This window comes from Notechis scutatus, chromosome 2, assembly GCF_049901735.1.
Source record: "Notechis scutatus isolate UNSWTSFEM ecotype Mainland chromosome 2, rNotScu1.2, whole genome shotgun sequence".
NCBI classification, from domain to species: Eukaryota; Metazoa; Chordata; class Lepidosauria; order Squamata; family Elapidae; genus Notechis; species Notechis scutatus.
The window spans coordinates 125,570,866-125,591,754 of record NC_142010.1 but is presented as its reverse complement, the minus strand read 5'-3'; the positions used below and the strand labels follow the sequence as shown (position 1 = coordinate 125,591,754).

Below are 20,889 nucleotides of genomic sequence, written 5' to 3'. Positions count from 1 at the left end.
GCCCTCCCTGTGTTCAACAGAGGTAGCCTGCTTCCATTAGGTACCGAGATGAGATCCTCAGACCCCTTGTGAGACCATATGCTGGTGCGGTTGGCCCTGGGTTCCTCCTAATGCAAGACAATGCTAGACCTCATGTGGCTGGAGTGTGTCAGCAGTTCCTGCAAGACAAAGACGTTGATGCTATGGACTGGCCCGCCCGTTCCCCAGACCTGAATCCAACTGAGCACATCTGGGACATCATGTCTCACTCCATCCACCAATGCCACGTTGCACCACAGACTGTCCAGGAATTGGGGGATGCTTTAGTCCAGGTGTGGGAGGAGATCCCTCAGGAGACCATCCGCCACCTCATCAGAAGCATGCCCAGGTGTTGTAGGGAGGTCATACAGGCACGTGGAGGCCACACACACTACTGAGCCTCATTTTGACATTACATCAAAGTTGGATCAGCCTGTAGTGTTTTTTTCCACTTTAATTTTGAGTGTAACTCCAAATCCAGACCTCTATGGGTTGCTAAATTTGATTTCCATTGATAATTTTTGTGTGATTTTGTTGTCAGCACATTCCACTATGTAATGAACAAAGTATTTAATAAGAATATTTCATTCATTCAGATCTAGGATGTCTTATTTTTGTGTTCCCTTTATTTTTTTGAACAGTGTATATTTCTTGACATGCTGGGAATGAAGATGTCTGTGCGCAAGGCTGATTAACATACTCAGCTCTTGTTTTGAGGGCAATACTGTGGTTGAGCTTAAAGAAACATTTTGCCTCAACGGATTTTTCAACTTGAACATAGCTGGTATAGCGTAAATGCTACAATTACAAAAGGTCAGAAGTATCAAAATTCTAGAGCTGCACTGCATGATGTAAGGGGCACATCATTGCTATGTCTGTTACCAAGGTCACAAGCTTAATAGAAGTCAATGGACCCCAGGCTTAGAAGCCAAAAAAAAAAGTATCAATATTTAGTTAGACTACCACTAATCAAATCACAGTGGTAGGTGAAGCAATATGTATATTTTTTAGAAACCATAATATATCTCTTGAATGACAGTAAAAGTAACAAGGTTTGAGTATCTTATAAAATATGCAGACTTTGTTTAAAAAAGTATCAGACAAGAAAAAGTATTTCACTTGATAAATCATTAATAGTACTGCTTTGGGGGCAGTGATGCACAAGGTTAGTAATCATTCATGATGGCGCTGTTCTTTACCAAGATATTTTGCCACCTAAGGAGCTCACTAAAATACATTTCTTATGAAGCTAGGTTGGATATTCCTGTCGTAAGCAGTTCTTCCTATGCTTTGAGCCAGACTGATTTTTATCCAGGTTGCTGATGTTGAACAAATGGAAACAAGGTCAGATTTTGACCTTGGTACCAAAAAGAATTTTATTTTAAAAGCAAGTTTTCTCCTTGCAAAAGGTTTTTGTTACTGATTTGGGAGTTTCAGATGCATTTACTTCTCTGAGCCTCAAGTTACAGCAATATCATTTTCTCTTCTGTTGAAACCATAGGAAAAAAACAAAAACAAATGAATCTCTGATTTCTTTGAGCAAAAAACTAGAGTGATCATACTCAGGTCCATTAAAACTATCTTCAAGCATTCACATAATGTGTTGGATTTCAATGAGAGTTTGTTTACACAACACCCTGACGTAAATCTTTGAGATTGTGGGTGGTTTGCTCATGCAAATCTGCACAAATATTGATAAGTGTAACTTGTACATTGCATAAGTTTTGATAAGTACCAATTCCCACTGATGATCCAGATCACATACAGTAGAGCTAGTCCTCAACTTGTGACCACAGCTGAGCCCAAATTTTCAACTGCTAAGCAACAGTTGTTAAGTGAGTTCTGTCCCATTTTACTATCACAGTTGTTAAATGAAACACTGCAGTTGTCAAATTAGCAATGCAGTTCTTAAGTGAATATAACTTCCCCATTGACTTTGCTTGTCAGAAGATTGCAAAAGGTGATCACATGTACTTAACATAATGTATGAACCCATAAGTATCTGACATGACTCTGTTCATTTTCACAACTTTCCTTTCTCCAAAGTTTTTAACATGGAGGAAGGAAGCGACTCGCCACATATCTGAACCAGGGAGCATGTAATTTATCGGAGGAGTCCTGGCCATTCTCAGGGTATGTCCTACTGTGGGATTCTCATAAAGCCACAAACAGAGGATTGGTGCAAAGTGCACTAAAGCCAGAGTTTACTTCCAAAGCTGCTTATGCACTAGGGGAGGAGGATGCAATGGCAAAACGCTTACAGGAATGTTTACCTATTTAGATAGACCCGTTTTTCTGTCAGCTGACCATTCCCATAGTTTGGATCTTCATAGGGCTCATTCTGTACCACTTCCACACCTTCTCCACGATCACTCTGCTCATGGCTATGTTTACTGATCATGTACAGCTGTCCAATTCTGTACTGCAATGCAAAAAGAAGGAAAAAGTATGTTTAGGTGGCGGGTTTATTTTCTTTTTACATAATCTTTAAAGAAAACATCTTCACAGTGAGTAGCACGTTTAAAAATAATTATGGAAACTACTAACAATGCTAAAAGCTGATTGTTTCAGGTGCAAAGAACCAGGAACACGCACTGAGTTCAAAGCACAGGATGTAGGAGATGATCCAGTTGAGCCCGAGGGAAGTGTCAAGCATATAATCAGTTTGGAGTCCCTTCGCACCCACAAGAAATCTAAATCCAGCCAACCTTGAATTTCCTTAACTTTAATTTACCAATTTGACTGTTAGTAGATCAGATTCTTGTAGAGAGCTAGCATGGAATAAACTTGTATTCATTTAAACAACCCTGTTTCTTGTGCCTGACACAGAAGAGTTATTATTGCTACCTATACACAAGAATCCTGATCAACTAATGGCCAAAGCTAAGTTCGCGCTAGATAAGTTTCAACAAAATTCATGGGGGGAGGAGTGGACTTGGTTTTTTTGTGGCTGTGCAATGATTCCAAACGAATGACGCATTTAACTCTGCCTTCCAGCTCAGCCTGATCATCTTCTACATTGTTATTATAATAATATGTTTGGTGAATCCTTTATTCGGAGCCCCCTTAGAAAGTTTTCATAACTATCTAGACAAAATTATAGTATGATGTATCTGTAAATTGTCTCACATGAAATAGTCTCAAGAATATAGGGGGGAGGGTGAGTAGCATTTCAACCTATTGCATATATAAACACAGGCTTTGAACACTTAAGTGCAGCCAGCGACTGCAAATGCTCCATGGATTGTATAAACAGCTTATTTGTCAGTTCAGTTCAGTTTATGAATGCACCAGATCTGATCTAGTTGGGACATACTACACAGGTAAAATATCCTGTAAGCTATCATTTTCTGGCAACATTATGGACATAGTTTACCATTGCCTTCTTCTACTTGCTGGCTCAGGAATTATGGGAGTTGAAGTCAACAAGTCGTAAAGGGCCATAGTTGCCCATTCCTGACATATAAACTGAAGCCTTGGGATTTCCTTATAGGCTCTACGTATTAACCTGAGCATTACAAGTGAAGAAAATAATAATAATGAAACACTGAAAATATCTTCAAAGGAGCTTGGAAATTCCTTGGAACCTATCTGCAAATAGAAGTCCAAGTTTCTCAATGTTTCATAACTGTTACAACAAAAGACATCATGTGAAACTAATTGAACCATCTGCAGTTATGTGAAACTCAGTACAATTCTGGGGAGGTTTTTAGTTAAAAACCATCCAGCTAAAATGTGTGTTACTTAACAATTTTCATAATAGAATGTGATTTCAATTTAGCTGAGTGAAAAACTTCTCTTAATACATTTGTTTAGTCCTTTAGCACTGGTTCTTTTTATTGGAATTAGACACAGCTGTAAATATTTGTGTGACCAAACTGGGTATTTTTCAAAGTTTGTTGTTTTCCATTTTGTTTAGCCTTGTTAGACAATGTTGAACAAAGAGCATTAAATTGTGATGTGATTTTCCATATGAAAAACTCTGTTGGGGTTGCTAGTAATGTAAAAGGGAAAGATCCTGCTATTTAAGGTAGAATGACTAGTCTAAGCTATATAATTAGGCATGTATCCTGGAACTAGGGAGATGCCCATTTCTCAAAGTACTACAACTGAGATTGTATCACTACCCACAACAAAGCTCCACAGCACAATATTTTGGCCTTCGAGCCTTTTATAAAAAACAAGTTCTTCAGCTGCGTGAACTAACATTTAAATTGTTATTTTTAAATTGTGTTTAACAAGAGCATAAAGGGTTTTGTTATAATTAAGGTATTCTTCCCCAGACGACCACTTTTATAGCATAATATTTAAAAGCTTGTGAGTCTTCTGACTTGCAGAGAAACTTTTCTTCTTTAAAACTGCATAAACACAGATTGCTCCCAAAGCCCAGCCTTTCCTCCGTTGAAGCCAAGAATAATTTTATGTCAAAAGATCTGGCTTGTATATGATAGAATATAACACTAATGTTTCCTCTCTCTCCCACCCTCCTTATCCCAAAAGTAACTGGAAAGAAAAGAAAGGGAAAAAGATTATGGGCTTGACTTTCTGACAAATAATATCTAGGAACAAGCTGCTTTAGTCACAACACTATAGGTGCCAAGCTCGGGAAATCATGAAATCCAGGCAGTTCAAGGCAGTTCACATGAATATAAAATTTATTGCAAGCTTAAGCTCTCTGCAAGAATCTGAACTACTAGCTGTCAAAGCAAATTGGTGTAGAGATCTAAGTGCAGTCCACCTTAAATTCTCCTCCTTGGAAACCATGGGCCACATTTCCACTCCTCCGATCTGGAGGCAGAGAGAAGGGACATCTAGGATGCCTCACTCACAGAACTTAGAGGCCGAAGGGTTGATGTTGAGGTTAATGCTGGCAGCAGCAGCATTGTGGGCTCAAAGGGAGTCAAGACTGATGATGCATTTGACCCCTCCTTCAGGCTCAGCCTGGTCATTTCCTACAATATGTTGAACAAAGGAAGGTCAAAGTAGAAATGGAGAAATATAACCATTTCCTGGAACACAAATAGTCCTTGACTTACAACAATTCATTTAGTAAGTTACAACAGCCCTGAAAAAAGTGACTTATGGCTATATTTCACATTTGTGGCTGTTGAAGCATCCCCGTTATCATGTGACCAAAATTCAGACCCTTGGCAATTGGCCTGTATTTATGACTGTCGCAGTGTCCTAGAGTCATGTGATCATCAATTGCAGGGGTGTCAAACCTGATCACATTGTGGGCCATATCGTTACGTATCGGGATTGTTTTTGCTCTTGTGGGGCTGGGGTGGGCATGGCTGCGCAGGCCGTATCCAGCCCGCAGGCCCTGTGTTTGACACCCCTGATCTATTGTGACCTTCCGTCAAGCAGTCAATGGAGAAGCCAGATTCATTAACAATTGTGCTACCAACTTAACAACTGCAGTGTTTCATTTCACAACTGTAGCAAGAAAGGGGCAACATTCATTTAACAACTGTCTTGCCTAGCACAGGAAATTTTGAGCTCTACTGTAGTCATAAGTTGAGGACTACCTGTATATTAGTTCCAAGGAGAGCAGCAATACCTAAAACAGTCCAAAACGGTTACAAACATCCAAGCGGAGGATAGATATTTAAATAATTCCACATCTCCAATTTACACCAGGCCTATATTTCAAATGTTTTCATGAGAAAGAGAAGGAGATAATAAATCAATCTGAGGTGCTTGGTGCTCTCGGTGTATTTGGCGGGTGTGTGCGTTACTGTACGCAGAATACTTCAAATGATGAACTTTGTCCACAATCCCATCTCTCTCCCTCATATACTGACCTTTTTACTAAGCATTTTCTAATTGTCAGCTGGAGTTGTGCGTCATCCAGAACTTAAGTGGGGTGGGGGGGAGAACCCTTACTGATACACATCCATTAACCACATAAATACCAAACGGAACTGAATGGAAGTCTGAGCTGATGGAATAGACTCTAGTCTTCAGAAATGCATGTCCAAAAAAACTCATTTGTTTCTTTGGCTTCAATAATCCTAAGCAGCTACCCTTCTGGGCTTTGCATTTAGGAACATCAGTGTGTTAATAAGGAAGATGAGACGATGAACAGTGCATTATTAGCAGGGTGGGGTTTATTTAAACCATTAATTAGAAGGATTGAATTATTTAAATCACAATTTAGTCATCCATTAGGAAGATGCCATTAATATCTTTTCTGTTGGATACAAGAAAATTCTACAAATCTTGGTGGGGAGCATCAGTGCAGCAACTTGAGAAAATATAGGCTATTTTTGCCACAGGAGTATCAACTGACCAAGAGACCGATATTGCTAGGCAACCAACCAACCAACCAATATTGACCCTGAGCTGTCAAAACAGATCTGCTAATATTGGAGCTCATTTTAGTGAAGGGGCTGGAATTTCCCGGAATCCCTCCAAAGGAATATACCAAAGATCTATAATGACTTGTGGTATATACAGTAAATTGGTTCCACTCTCTTTACTTACACTTCACAGGCTTGTGCAGTTCTTCTGCAAAACCTATTCAACCAAAAATGTATGATGTTTTCTGGAAATGAAAAGCTTTCAGTGTAATTCACCCATCCTGATTAGAGCGCAAAATGTCTGGTTTACAAGGAATGTGTAATGTACAATTATCGTAAACTCTGAAAGTTGTAGAGGGGTGAGGCTATGAATGGTCACAAGTTCCTAAATACTTAACAGGGTTATATTTTACAGGGCTATCTGGGCTAACCTGGAAAAGAGTTTGGAACTTGTTAGTAATATATATTGCAGAAGGTTGTCTACAATGAGGTGCTGAATACTCAGTAATATAATATAGGAGAAGAGTTGGCAGAGCCTAGGGGCGGAGTCAAGAGAAGACTCAGCCTAGAATCATTATGTGTATATAAACGCTGTAAGTTCAGCTCTTTTTTGATTTTCATTGTCTTATTTAGTGCTAATTGAGTGTTGACGGTGAGTTGACTAGAATCTTGTGTATAGTTTTGAGAAATAAATCTTCTGAACTGGAAATTATGAGAGATCCTGATTCTTTGTGCCTGACATATAATACTTCAACAGTTATGTTCATGCAAAATTGTTTCTAGGCCCACTTCAGGTAACTGGATATTAGTATAAATAAAATAATATGAATAATATAAAACCTGAATATTTTGGCACGATGTAGGCAGGGCGTTCTTATTTTGTGCCATCATACTAAGACACCATTGCAACCAGGTATGTACACCAGTATTTTGCTGAAAAAACAGATTTTGAGCAATGAACATAGGTACTTTTTTCTAAGCTGCTAGCTCAAAAGAACGTCTTATCTTTATTATCACTGCATTTAATTATTCTTCACTATCTGCTTTTCTTCAATTCCATGACTTTCTGATGTGAGAAAAAGTTAGATATAATATTTGTATTCCCTCTCTCCTTTTTTCAGCTGCTGACACATTACAGAATTTACACATACACATACGCACACACATGGACAATCTCCACATTGGATTGGATTCCATATGGACAAAGTCAATTCCAAAATCTATGTTGGTTACCATTGTTATATTCAGCACATCTAATGTAGCACTTGGCATTTTATCACATTTTTAAAGCTAACCATGTACGCTTTACAAAAACACAACACAAAAGAAGAAAAATTAATATCTTAATTAAGGATGCACAGTACTGCATAAAATATTTAAAACCCAGTATAAGGGATACAAAATTTGAAAAGTGAACATTGGGCTCGGCAAATCTCGGACCAGAGTTGACAACTAGCCGTTTATACAGCCAACTGCTCAGCTTCAGTTCCTGCTTTGGGAAAAGGGCAGGGAGTAAACATCATATGTCTGAACCATCAGCTCAGGGTTTTTAACACCCTTACACCCAGAGTGGGCACTCAGCTGTTTTGCAGGTCTCCCTTATTGCCTGCACGAAATATTTTTCCCTAGTTCAGGCATCTCTGTAAGATTTCAGCCAAGTCCTAGCCTAAGACCAAATTTAGCTACCTAAAGGCAAGAGATCAGATATCTATTGTGGGGTTCTGTTTGGGGGAGCCTGACCCTTTTAGATGGAGGGAGGAGCTGCAGGGCAGGCAGTGTGTCTTTCATAGCACAGGCAGAGTTGAAGCCTGTTTGTGAGCCAGCACAAGGGGGAACTCACCAACCAAACCCTGCAAAGAATCGTTTTGAGCCTACTGTTCTGATAAGAAAGTGTTAGGAAAAGTTTTCATCCCTTCTACTTTTCCACCCATTATTCCCACTTTCTGAGAAATAATCATCAAATGCTATTAGCAAAGCTTGCTTCAGCAGTCGGCATCAGAATGAAAAAGGGGAAATGCATTGACTTGCAAATACATTTATTTTATTTATTTATTTTGATTTATTTTGATTTGTCAATCGCTTACAAGATAATAGGTATAAGTATATACATAGTTATGAATACACGAAATAGGTACATATAAGAAAAATAAAAGAAACAATAGGACAGGGACGGTGCGCTTATGCACGCCCCCTACAGACCTCTTAGGAAAGGGGTGAGGTCAATAGTAGACAGTCTTATGATTAAAGTTTTTGGGGTTTGGGGAAGAAACCACAGAGTCAGGTAGAGTATTCCAGACATTGACCGCTCTGTTGCTGAAGTCATATTTCCTGCAATCAAGTTTGGTGCGGTTAACCTTGAGTTTGTATCTATTGTGTGCTCTTGTGTTGTTATGGTTGAAGCTGAAGTATTCATTGACAGGTAAGTCGTTGCAATGTATGATTTTATATACCATACTTAGATCGGAACGAAGACGGCGTAATTCAAGGTTTTCTAGGTCTAGAATTTCAAGTCTGGTGGCATAAGGTATTCTACAACGAGTAGAGGAGTGGAGAACTCTTCTTGTATACCCACATCTTCCCTGCTCTGCAAGAGTTTACTGTTAAAATGCTTATTAACGTTGCTTTCCCCCTCTTACAAGCCCCTTCTTCATGATAAATCAATTTAATACACATGTACCATTTTATGGACCTGAGCACCTCAGAATGCCTAATCCTTAACTTTTGGTCACTATTGAGAGCAAACTTTCTGTTGTTAAGCAAGACAATTGTCAACTGAGTTTTGCCCATTTTATGACTGTTTTTAAGTGAATCCCTACAGTTGCCAATTAGTAACATGGCTGTTAAGTGAATCTGGCTTCCACATTGACTTGGCTTGTCAGAAATTTTGATCGCATGATCCTTGGAAACCGCATCCATCATAAATACATTCCAGTTGTCAAGCATCTGAATTTTGATGACATGACCACAGGAATTGCAGTGGTCATTAAGTGTGAAAACTAATTGTGTCACTTTTTTCAGTGCCTTTGTAACTCCTAACTGTCACTAAACAAATGGTTGTAAATCAAGGACTATCTATAACTAGATGGATTAGTTTCTGGTTTCCATTCCACTACATAACCTCACTCATTGTCCTGTATCGAAATAAACATGACAGTGACCACGGCCAACTTAAGCACATTTAAGTAAGTGCCATGGAGCTCAGGGCAAAATATTTTTCTTCTTTCACTGAAGTATATGCATATTTCATTTACACACACTGCTGGGAGCTAGCAGAATGGAACCTATAAAGTATACCAAACAGATACATAAATATTGCCATACTTGCTTTTCCCTGTACAACAGAAATGTACTTGTACATCCAAAGTTAAGACTGTAATCTCTGCCTTTTTAGTTGGGATAAACTCAATTAGCACACCGAACTGACGCATAGCATGGGATTATGTGACTCCCTGTAGCCTAATCTCTCATGAGTGCTGTGTAGCGCTATCTAACTCAGTATTCATTTGCAGTATATGGCAACGTTTCTCAAATCACTAGTTAAGTTAGATACAATTTTCCAATTTATTTGTTCTTGAATCCCTGCTAATTTTAATTCAAATTATTCTGCTTTTATTGGATTACTTTCTTTGGTATATTTTCAGTGCAATCAGATTATTTCACCTAAGCATTTAGTAGATCAAACAATCCCAAGCTTTTAATTTCTTCACATAAAATAGTGCTTCCATGTGGTGATGTTGTTTTCAGCCTAGTTCAGTGACTAATCACAATATCATAACTCCCACAAAGATATATAGGTTTTTATTTTGGCTTCTTCCTTCTTAATTTTTAAAGGATATTGTAGCAGTATAGTTTTTTATTTAAACTAGTTCTCTGAACTAGATATTAATGCCTTGTCTATACAGGTTGTCTTCGACTTACAACTATTCATTTAGCAACTGTTGGAAGATTCAATGGCACTGAGAAAAGTCGACTTATGACTGTTATTCATACTTATGACCATTGCAATATCTCTGTGGTCACATGATCATAATTCGAATGCTTGGCAACTGGCTTGTATTTATGACGGTTGCACTGTCCCAGGGTCATGTGATCATCTTTTGCAACCTTCTGTCAAACAGAATCAATGGGGAAGCCAGATTCACTTAACAACTGGGTTACTAACTTATCAACTGTAGTGATTCACTTAACAACTGAGGCAAGAAAGGTTGTAAATTGGGGCAAAATTCATTTAACAAATGACTCATTTAACAAGAGAAATGTTGGGCTCAATTGTGGTCATAAGTCGAGGACTACCTGTACATTGGATTATGTAAGTGGTCCCCCTAACCCCACCCACAACCACAACTGAGACCAGAATTTTTTGCTGTTATTAAGTCATGCCCAATTTTATGATTTTGCTATGGTTGTCAGGTAAAACATTGCAGTTGTTAAGTGCATCATGTGGTCATTAAGTGAATATGGCTTCCCTCATTGATTTGGCTTGCTAGAAGCCAACCAGGAAGGTTGCAAATGGCGATCCCATGATCCCAGGACGCTGCAGCTGATGTAAACACATGCCAAATGGAAAGCACCCAAATTTTGATCACAGGACCATGGGGAATGCTATGCCAGTTGTAAGTGCAAGGACCGGTTGTAAGTTACTTTTTTCATTGCTGTTGTAACTTTGAGCCATCACTAAATGAATAGTCATAAGTTGAGGACTACCTGAATCCTTCACATTCCAATGAAGCAAAGAAGTTCAAACAGAGATAGGAATGAACATGCATTACACTTCTCCACGGTGGTGTACAATTTCTTGTTCTTAAGTGAAGCATTAAGATGAGCATCACGGACTCTTTTTCTCCCAATTCTAAACTTTGCAAAGGCAAGTCGGCTGATGCCATACTTGCTACATCTAACACAGATACGGAGAAGGTGTCTCTTGCAGTGGGTATGCCCAATCCATTCAACCCTCTTCCTACAGTATCCAGTTGACAACCTAAAGATCCTGACACAGACATATCCATCCAGATGTAGCTATTTTCCTGCTTGCTGCCTACTGCCACGTAGTAGGAAAACCTATTCCCAGAAGCCAAGATCAAAAGACAGCTAAATTCTGCTTTTCTGTGTTTGGATGAATAACCCCAGTGGTTCCACCTCCCCTTGTTGCTTGTAATTGGGAACATAATCTTGTTTTGTCTTCATTTTTAATGTTATAAATGCATTCAGATTACAGAAAGGAACTGGCTGTGCTTTGCTTTGACAATGCTTTATGTGAGATTCAACAATTTATGCAGCTGTTCCATCCCTGCTGTTTAAAGGTTACATTTGCTAGCCTTGTGTTTCCCTGTGACAGAGAGAGAATGCACAATTAGGAGTGGCATCCCTAAAAAGCCACAAGGATACTAAATTTACTTTTCTCCATTGTGTACCTCTAACAATAAATGCCAAGCTCTGTTTCAAAGATAACATGTTTTGGTGAGTCCATTCTTTACCTGGCTTTTTTGGACATCAACCCAGGAAGTCAAGCATGGGTTATTAGGTAGAGATAAGCCATCTGGGTGTTACCCACAGAAGAGAAGTAGCATGGACAGTCTCTTTAAAAGGAGTGGCTTTCCAGTAGTTTGGCTCTTAATATATTTGCTGTAACCTAAGTATTAAAAAAGCAGTACCTTCCGTAATACAGTTTAACCACCAGGTTAAGGCTTAATATAGTTGAATAAATGCAGCTATAATTAGGGTCTATAAATCTTATTATATTGGTCATTGTCCTGACTGAATTAAACCAGCCATGATTTTTTTCAATCAAACCATATCTTTGGATTTTGTCTTAATACAGTATATTTAAGTTGTTATTTACATGCATTTACCTTTTTGGATTGACTCTCATATAACATTAAAGTGGTCATTCAGATAACACTCAATGTTGCTACTTTTAACAAAGCATTATTCTACATAATCACACTCATTTAATATTGATTTGCACTACTTATATGTATGCTGTCCTTCTAATTTTCTCCTCTTTCTTTCCTCTTGTCCTTCCATTCCTCCAAGCACAGTGGCAAAAAAGTGGTCCTTATGACAGATCCCTTAGTTCTTATCCTCATCCCTACTTTTGCCTTCATCTTTTCAGTCCTTTCTTTCCCCCTTATTTTTCCTTTGACAGAATGCTAAACCTCAAATCACTCCTCCTTGGCTTCCTATGATCTACTACAGGCCTCTACAAACAATGAATGAATGAATGAATGAATGAATGAATGAAGACATCTGCAAGATGGACAGTGAAACCTTTTCAAGACAACCGACTTTATAAATCCTTAGTAAGACCACACCTGGTATACTGCATCCAGTTTTGGTCACCACATTACAAAAAAGATGTTGAGACTCTGGCAAAGAAGATGAGTAAATGGCCTGGAGGCTAAACATAAAAGATGGTTGGAGAAGTTGGGTTTGGCTAGTCTAGAGAAAAGGACTAGGAGTGACATGATAGCAGTATTCCAGTATTTGAGAGGCTTCCACAAAAAAGGAGTCAACTTATTCTCAAAGCACCAGAAGGCAGGACAAGAAACTATGGATAGAAACAACCTGGAATTAAGGAGAAACTTCCTAACTGTGAACACAATTAAACAGTGTAACAGTTTGCCTTCCGAAGTTGTGGACGCTCCATCATTGGAGGTTTTAAGAAGAGACTGGACAGCCACTTGTCTGAAATGGTATAGGGTCTCCTCCTGCTTGAGCACAGGGGTGGACTAGAAGGACTCGAAGGTCCCATCCAGCTCCATTCTGATGAATGAATGAATGAATGAATGAAATGTGCATTATGGTGATAGAGCTATGCTTTTCATATTTGTGTCCCAGTATTAAATGCAAATAGCTAAGTTACCTACTTTGTATAGATTTATTCATTTGTGCACCCCTCCATAGATCTATGAATGCACCCTGGGCAATAGTAATGTGTACTAAAAGTAGCTTTGGAAACAAACTACTTCCAGACAAAGCTTTTATTTTATCAGTGAATTTTACATTAGAGCCAGAAAACACTGTGTTTCATCTCTAACTCTTCGGGATTCTCCCATCACTTTTTATACCAGAAAAAAATAATCTGTTAAAGGAAAAAAAGGTTTGGTCAGCTCCACACTGACTTTTGATAGTCAACCTGGAAGACCCACATTTGCAAACAATGGCATGGTAACAGAATGGAAATCATAAATCATAAAGGAACTTGGATCTGGGCTTTGTGGTTCCACATTAGGATCAAAAAGGAGGAAAGGAATTTTCTGAAACAATGTGGGCATTTGCACATCACCACTTCTTTCTCCAAGTCCATACAAAGCAACTAGGAGCCCACTTCATGTTTACCTCAGCTATCTCCAAACCTGGAAGATATTAGTGAATTGTTCAGTGTATACCTCCAGCTGACCAATTACAAAAACTTAAGTCTTCCTACTAGGAAAAACTTTCCGGCTGCAAAACTGCATTTCTTCCTCATTCAAAAATTCTCCTTCTAGTGATGAGGATGAAAGGACTGAGCACTTCCAATTTTTGCAATTGATACTGTTCCTAGCAATTCAACTCAAGGTTGTATGCTGTTATAATGGCTAGATTAGGATAGAAGGGAAAGTGTGTGTGTGTGTGTGTGTGTGTGTGTGTGTGTGTGTGTGAATTTGTTGAAAGAATACTATTTCAACTGTGGACAAAAAAAAACAATCATCCAGCCAGAATCTATCATAGTGAATCAGGGATACTTTGCCTTTGAATGTTGTATGGCAATTCTTCCAACCATCAGCTATGCCCGAAAATTCCAAGTCCTTTATGTCTGCATAGATTTCAAAGTTTGCTTATATAGCCAAGAGGGAATGTAAGAATATGCATTCTTAATATAGAGGGAATACTCCAAAGTCATATTGACCATACTGTTGTGGCCAAGACTAAACCATATGAGTTAATGTTTCAACAGAATTGTATCTTGAACAGCAGCATGGTTGCAACAGACTCTTATTAAACACTCTCTGAGGAAATATTTTCCTTCAGCTAGATGCCAAAATTAATTTCTCCACAACTGTTAATCAGAAATAATAGCACTTGGACCAAATAAACCAAGTAAGAAATGTTTAAGCAACTGTCAATAAGCCGTAAATAAACTTTTCTTTAGAAACTCACAGCTTCCTCAGAATTATCCAAACAACTATTAGAAGATCAGACCCTCCCTCCCATAAAAGGCAATATTAGACACAATTTTAAACGGGTCTTATTTATCACATAAGACTTTTGTGATTCAATGGACTAATTTGATCTAGTATTTTCCATGAACTGTATGCCTTTCAACATTGCTCAAATATCGCAAATAATCCCGGGACAGAGATCCTAATGTTTTCCAAGGCCTCTGTGGCATCAGATAATAACTCCTAAAGTTTAGAATAGGGTTCTAAAACCCTGGGTCATGGACTGCTATTGGGCTGCAGCCTGTTGGGAACCGGGCCACCGAAGCAGTGGGTGAGCACGTGAAGCTTCATTTGCACATATGCAAGATTTAGGTTGCATGCAAAATTGTTTCCCCTACCCCACTGCTGAAACTGTCGAAGCCACATCACCTGGTCCACAGAATCAAAAAGGTTGGGGATCCCTAGTTCAGAATATACTTTCTAAGCCGTCCCAAAGGTGCTTTTTTTTCAAGAGGCAACTAGACTTCCTGGTTTTTCTCTGAAGACAGTTTCTCTGAAGAAGCTTCCTGGATGAGAAGCAAAATGTCTTCAAAGAAAAAAACCAGAAAGTCCAGTTGCCTCTTCAAAAAAGCACCTTTGGGACAACCATGACCTAAATGACCGAGAATCTCCATAGGCATACTTTCTAAGCCAAGGGTCTTCAAACTTGGCCAGTTTAAGACTTGTGGACTTCAACTCCCAGAATTCCTGAGCTAACATGACTGGAGGAGGAATTCTGGGAGTTGAAGTCCACACGTCTTAAAGCTGTCAAGTTTGAAGACCCCTGTTCTGAGCAATGCCTCACTCAAACATTAAGAATCTATGATCCAGAGGCAGATGGTAAGATAAGACATGATTTCCCACCCACGGAAGCACAAACTGCCTGCAAGTTGTGCAAGGTTTCAAAGTAGAAGACCAGCTGTGCTTAGAAAAACCTGCATGGAAAAGAGACAGGAAAAAAAACAAAAGGGACTCGGTTCAGATTGTCCTGGACAGGCTGTGTCTGATCCTGAACTGACTCAGAAAGCCTGATGGAAGGAACCTCTCTGCAGTACTCCTCAACCGATGACCACAACTGGGATCGGACTTGTCATTGTTAAGCAAGGTGGTTGTGAAGAGTGTGTCCTTTTTGCCACCGTTACCAGAATCCCTGCAGTTGAATCATGCAGTCATGAAGTGAATCTGGATTCCCCCCATCGATTTTGCTTTTTGGAAGCCCCCTGGGCAGGTCACAAATGGTGATCCAATGACCGTGGAGATGCTGCAACTGTCTAAGTAGGGGGACTGGTCACAAGTCACTTTTTTCAGTGCCACTGCAACTTGAAAGGGTCGCTCAATGAATGGTTGTAAGTCAAGGAGTATCTGTACTCGGTGACTCTGGTAGGTATAGCAGGAAATGGAAAGGGTGTAAGTGGTTTAGCTTTTTCTTTTCCAAGCTGATGACAAAAAAAAAACTGGCTGAGCTTGGACCTAAGCAGTAGATCCCTAGCTGCATCAACAGAAGATACTGAACTGTGGGGTCCTTGGTGCTCTCTGGGCTTGGTGGCTTTCTTGCAGACATTTCATTACCAAACTAAGCTAAACATCCCTAGAAGGGAAATGGGGCTTGCTCTCTTTCTTTATGTACAAGTGGGTTGGCCCTGTCAGTGTTGATGGGAGTGGTTTTGGCAGTTCCTTGATTAGGTTGTTGTTTACTGTTAAGTTTGTTTGCATTGGTAGTGCCCCAATCAAGAGACCAAACCCTAATGGCTGCATCGTTTTATCTCTAGCAACAAAAACAAGGAGGAATACCATGGCCCTTTAAAGGCCCTCAAACTTATTACGGCATCAGCTTTTGTGAACAAAGCATGCACATCCATTTTTGTTTAATAAACTGATAAGTCATTAAGGTGTCACATTTTCATTTGTTATTTTTAGAGCAGAAGGATGGCTAGCTATGCAGGTGGAGAACTAAAACTTCCATAGCACAATTAGGAACAAACCACAGCTAGCTGGCTGTGGTAAAGTAAGTTATAATATGGCTTGTCTGCTATGGTTTTTTTCCTACATAGGAAAAAACAAAAAAGAGCGTTACTAGACCCTATTTTAAAAACAACAGTTATTGAGCCTTTATTACTACCATATACAATTTTTTAAAAATTCCATTTATCTTGAAACAATGAGATCAGTTTTCTCAGTTCTTAAAGCAGGGTTTCCATGCTAAGCTACAAGGGGAAAAAATGAACAAACAAGTAAAACATGATAAATTTGGTACCAGTGTATATCACTCCTGTGGGGAAAGGATGGATATGTGAATTCTAAAAGGTGGAGATAAGAAAGCAATGAACATAAGGTGTAGCCATCAGGATGTGGTTTACACTTGCATGCTAAACTCAGCTATGCTGTATCACAGTGTGGGACTAGAACTCCCATTCTCCTGGTTTCTAGCCTGACACCTTAACCATTACACCAAACTAGCTCTAAGAAGTATTTTATTGCTCAACTGAACCTGGATGAATAGTCATTATGAGGATAGTGAGCAGTCACAATCTATTTTAAATTAAATACAAAACAACAGCAATTTAAACCTCAATGAATGCCTGGTGAAGCAAAATTGCTCCTATATCAGTGTAACTCCTGCTTCCATTTTGTTTCTCAACCACTTCAGGCACATGGAATAACCCTTCCTATTTATTATATTTCTATTTTGCACTTTACACAAAGCACTTCAAAATGCTCTACCTACCCAGGGGATGAAATAGGGACCTCTTCATAGTGTTATTATTACCAGACTTCATCTTTCAAAATTCTGATAGTGTTTTTATCGATTAAGTAGTTATGTACATAAATGATTTCATCTATTTCAATAACATGGCAAATCATGTTGCAGCAGAGGTACTGGCACGGAGTGGGTGCTACTGAAGTTGTTCAAAATATATAGAAATCAGACTCAGAGCTAAACTCAGAGCTAGAGTAGAATAGAATAACAGAGTCGAAAGAGACCTTGTAGGTCTTCTAGTCTAACCCCGCTGCTTAGGCAGGAAACCCTATAACATTTCAAATATAGCTACCTCCAAAACACTCAAAAGCTTCTCAAAGAGAAAAGATTGTGTCCTGAAATACTTGAGGCTTTTAAAAAGAGTCTGGTCAGCCATTTGTCCAGAATAGTGTAGGGTCTCCTGTTTGTGCAGGAGTGGACTGGAATTCCACCAAGGTCCCTCCCAATTCTGTGAAATACAGTCATAAGGAACACTTGCTAAAAAGCAGGCTTGAAAGGGGAAAACTCTTCCCACAGGAGATTTTTCCAGGATGGAAAAAAGAAGGAAGCTCACTAGGGATTTGTGTTGTGCACAGTTTTGCATGCACACCTTTTAAGTCAATGCTGACTTCTGGCAATTGTCCCTGCAGTCTTCTTGACAAGGTTTCAGAAATGGTTTGCCTACTTCCTAAGACTAAGCTTTGGCCAAGGTCACCCAGCTTTATAGCAATGGTGGGACTAGAACTCACACTGTCCTGGTTTCTGGCCTGATGCCTTAGCCACTCTACACCAAACTGATTGAACTAAGAATTTTATAGCTGCCGAAAGTATCTTTAGGTTAACTCTCCTGACATTCTGTAGCCAGATTCTGTTCCACCTGCAGAAATGGGTTCATTGTCCATTCCGCACTCACTACCTGGTATTGTCCTTGCAGGTGTGTTCTGAAAGATCTGTAGGAGGGAGTGCTCCTCATCGTATTTCTCCGCCTGCATGGATTGAATGGAAGGCATGCCCTCTGTAAAGGAAAGCAGCCTTTGCTTAACATCTGCTAAAGGTGTGTCCAAGTGTGCCTTTGAGGTCTAAAATAAATGTCAGTATCCTGAGATCCTCTGGGCATGAGATCCTTCCATTTATCCCATAGCAATGCATCCCAGAGGGGTTTCCATACCTGAGGCTGACTTCTGAGCTTTGTACAAATCAATCCACCCCAGCCTGATGTCCTGAAGAGCAGTGGGATAACAATCTCCATTGTTATCATGATATAAATCTGGAGGGAATCTCTATTACCTTGGAGTAGGGTTATCCAAATAATCTTCAGCATCACTACTCTAGATACCTTTGTTCAAGTGATAACTACCATGTTTCCCTGAAAATAAGACTTGGTTTTATATTAATTTTTGCTTCAAAAGACGCATTAGGGCTTTTTGTTAGGTCTTCTTTTCAGGGAAATACGATAACTAAATGTGTTCGTCTGGCTGATGTTGTTAACTGGGAGTTATTTTGGGGGGTAGGTCATATATTACGAGGATCCTGAAAAATCATGCTAGGACTTATTTTCCAGTTGGGTCTTATTTTCAGGGAAACATGGTACTTTCAGATATTAACAGTTCCAACCACAAGGATTTAATTGTCCCAGTACAATATATAATGGTGTAGCCCCAAATCCTATTCTACCAGCTCTATTTTACTATTTGGTCATTGCAAAGTGAGTGATTTGGGATTTTTAATGTTTTAACACAATGTAATACCATGTTTCCCCCAAAATAAGACTGGATCTTATCTTTTGGGGGGCTCTAAATAAGCACTAGGGCTTATTTCTGGGGAAACGTGATTTCAGGGTGATTAGCTCAACTGGGTGCCCCCCCCCCCAGCATGCATACCAGAGGCAGCAAACGTGCAGGGACCAATGGCATCTGGCAGCAGCTGCAGCCTGCTGGTCCCTTGCGGGACTGTGGGGCTGTGCAGCCCACACAACACAGATGACTTGATTCTCTGTCCAAGCAGCAGGCAGAGGCAGAGGTGTGAGGGAGAGGAAGGCGACTGGGATGCACTGTGCGGGCCGTGGGAAAGCTGAGAGTTGATGGGACAGAGCAGGCAGGCGGCCGTGGGAAGCTCGTTTTTGCACGGTGCCTGTCTCCATATGCTGCTTGGACAGGGAATCAACTCACCTGCGCTATGCGGGCTGTGGCTGCTACCGGACACCGTCAGCCAGCATGCATGCTCACTTGCCGCCTCCTGTGCTGGCCATGCCCACCCGTCACTAGGACTTATTTTTGGGATAGGGCTTATATTTAGTACTACACTTAAAATCAGGCTAGGGCTTATTTTCAGGGAAACATGGTAATGTTCTTTGTTTAATACAATGTGTTCATGGTAAGGCACAATAATGCCTTGTAATCAAATGGCCAATTAAACCATCAGAATACAGAGATTTGAGCCAAGGTTGGAGGGTTTAGATAAATAAGGACACAATTTGAGGGTTTATTATTTAAGGGTTGAGGTAAATAAGCATATGATAGATTTTGAATAGGAAATGGCTATTGCAATGACTGATTCTCTGACAAACCGAGGACTCAGTGTACCTGCCTCATTTTACTTTGTACTGGCCTAGCACTTTAGGAACTATATTTTTAGCCCATAATAAATCTGGTTTTCAATGAGCACAGCAAGTTACTTTTCCACCTCATTGTCCAGGGAAATAATTTTGCTGTATATGGAGCTAAACTAACATTCATTTGCAACAAGCAAGTTCTGTAAAATAATAAATGAAATATTATTATTCTGATGAATTCTAGTACTATACAAGGTGCAATAGGTGGTTATTAATAAATATATATATATGAAAATATCCCAATTTATCTTCTTATACATTTTTCTAGAGTCTGAAGATAGATTCCAGTGAATAATTTTATACTTTCTATTTCACTGTTCTAAATTGTTCTGTTCTTTCTTCTCTCGGCTGATCAAAATAACTTCATTGGGAATATGAATTAACCTTTTAAAATTGATTTTAATGAGTTTAAAAGATTTACATTTCCAATTATAGAAATACTTAAGATAGAAACATGTCCTCCTGTAAATCTGAGTTATACTCCCAAATATAACACTGCAATTCACAAATACGATGCTGATACTGTTATGATACCAAAGGAATTCAGCAACAATAACACTGCCAACTAAGATTTTAATTTAATTCATATTTTATATTATATACTTCAATCCATCCATAATTTATTTCACCATTCTGTTAAACTGTCATATATGGTGGGATTATAACTCCTTGAATTTCCAGTTGGTGTGACTGTTGAGAGTTGAAATCAACAGGTATTTGATAGTTTATCTTAATCTGCCACTTCAAGATAAGAATCCAGTTCTCACCACCAAAATACTTATCAATACAGTAAAATACACTGTTGAATTCTCAAAGTTTACAAAACTATTTTTTCAAGGAATGACAAGTTCAAATTGAGCTAGCTAAGTCCTCATGACTTTTGCCATTGAGGCAGCTATTGTAGTTACTTGAATCTTCAGAAATAATGAAGTCAGTTTTCCAGGAAGCAATGATGGTAAGATAGTAAGTGGAAGATTTTCTTTCTTCTGGATGTTGTAGAAAAAATGCATAGCTGTACTGTAGCGTACAAAGAATGCTGCC

General features: G+C 39.2%; 1 protein-coding gene across 1 annotated transcript in view; it reads right to left on the bottom strand.

Moving 5' to 3' along the window:
* The window catches only part of PITPNC1 (phosphatidylinositol transfer protein cytoplasmic 1), a 181,398-nt gene that overhangs the window by 90,821 nt on the left and 69,688 nt on the right, over positions 1–20,889 (bottom strand). Inside the window, exon 2 of the mRNA XM_087956104.1 lies at positions 2,292–2,440. Within this exon, the coding sequence (XP_087812230.1) occupies positions 2,292–2,440 (149 nt within the window). The remainder of the gene's footprint in view (positions 1–2,291; positions 2,441–20,889) is intronic.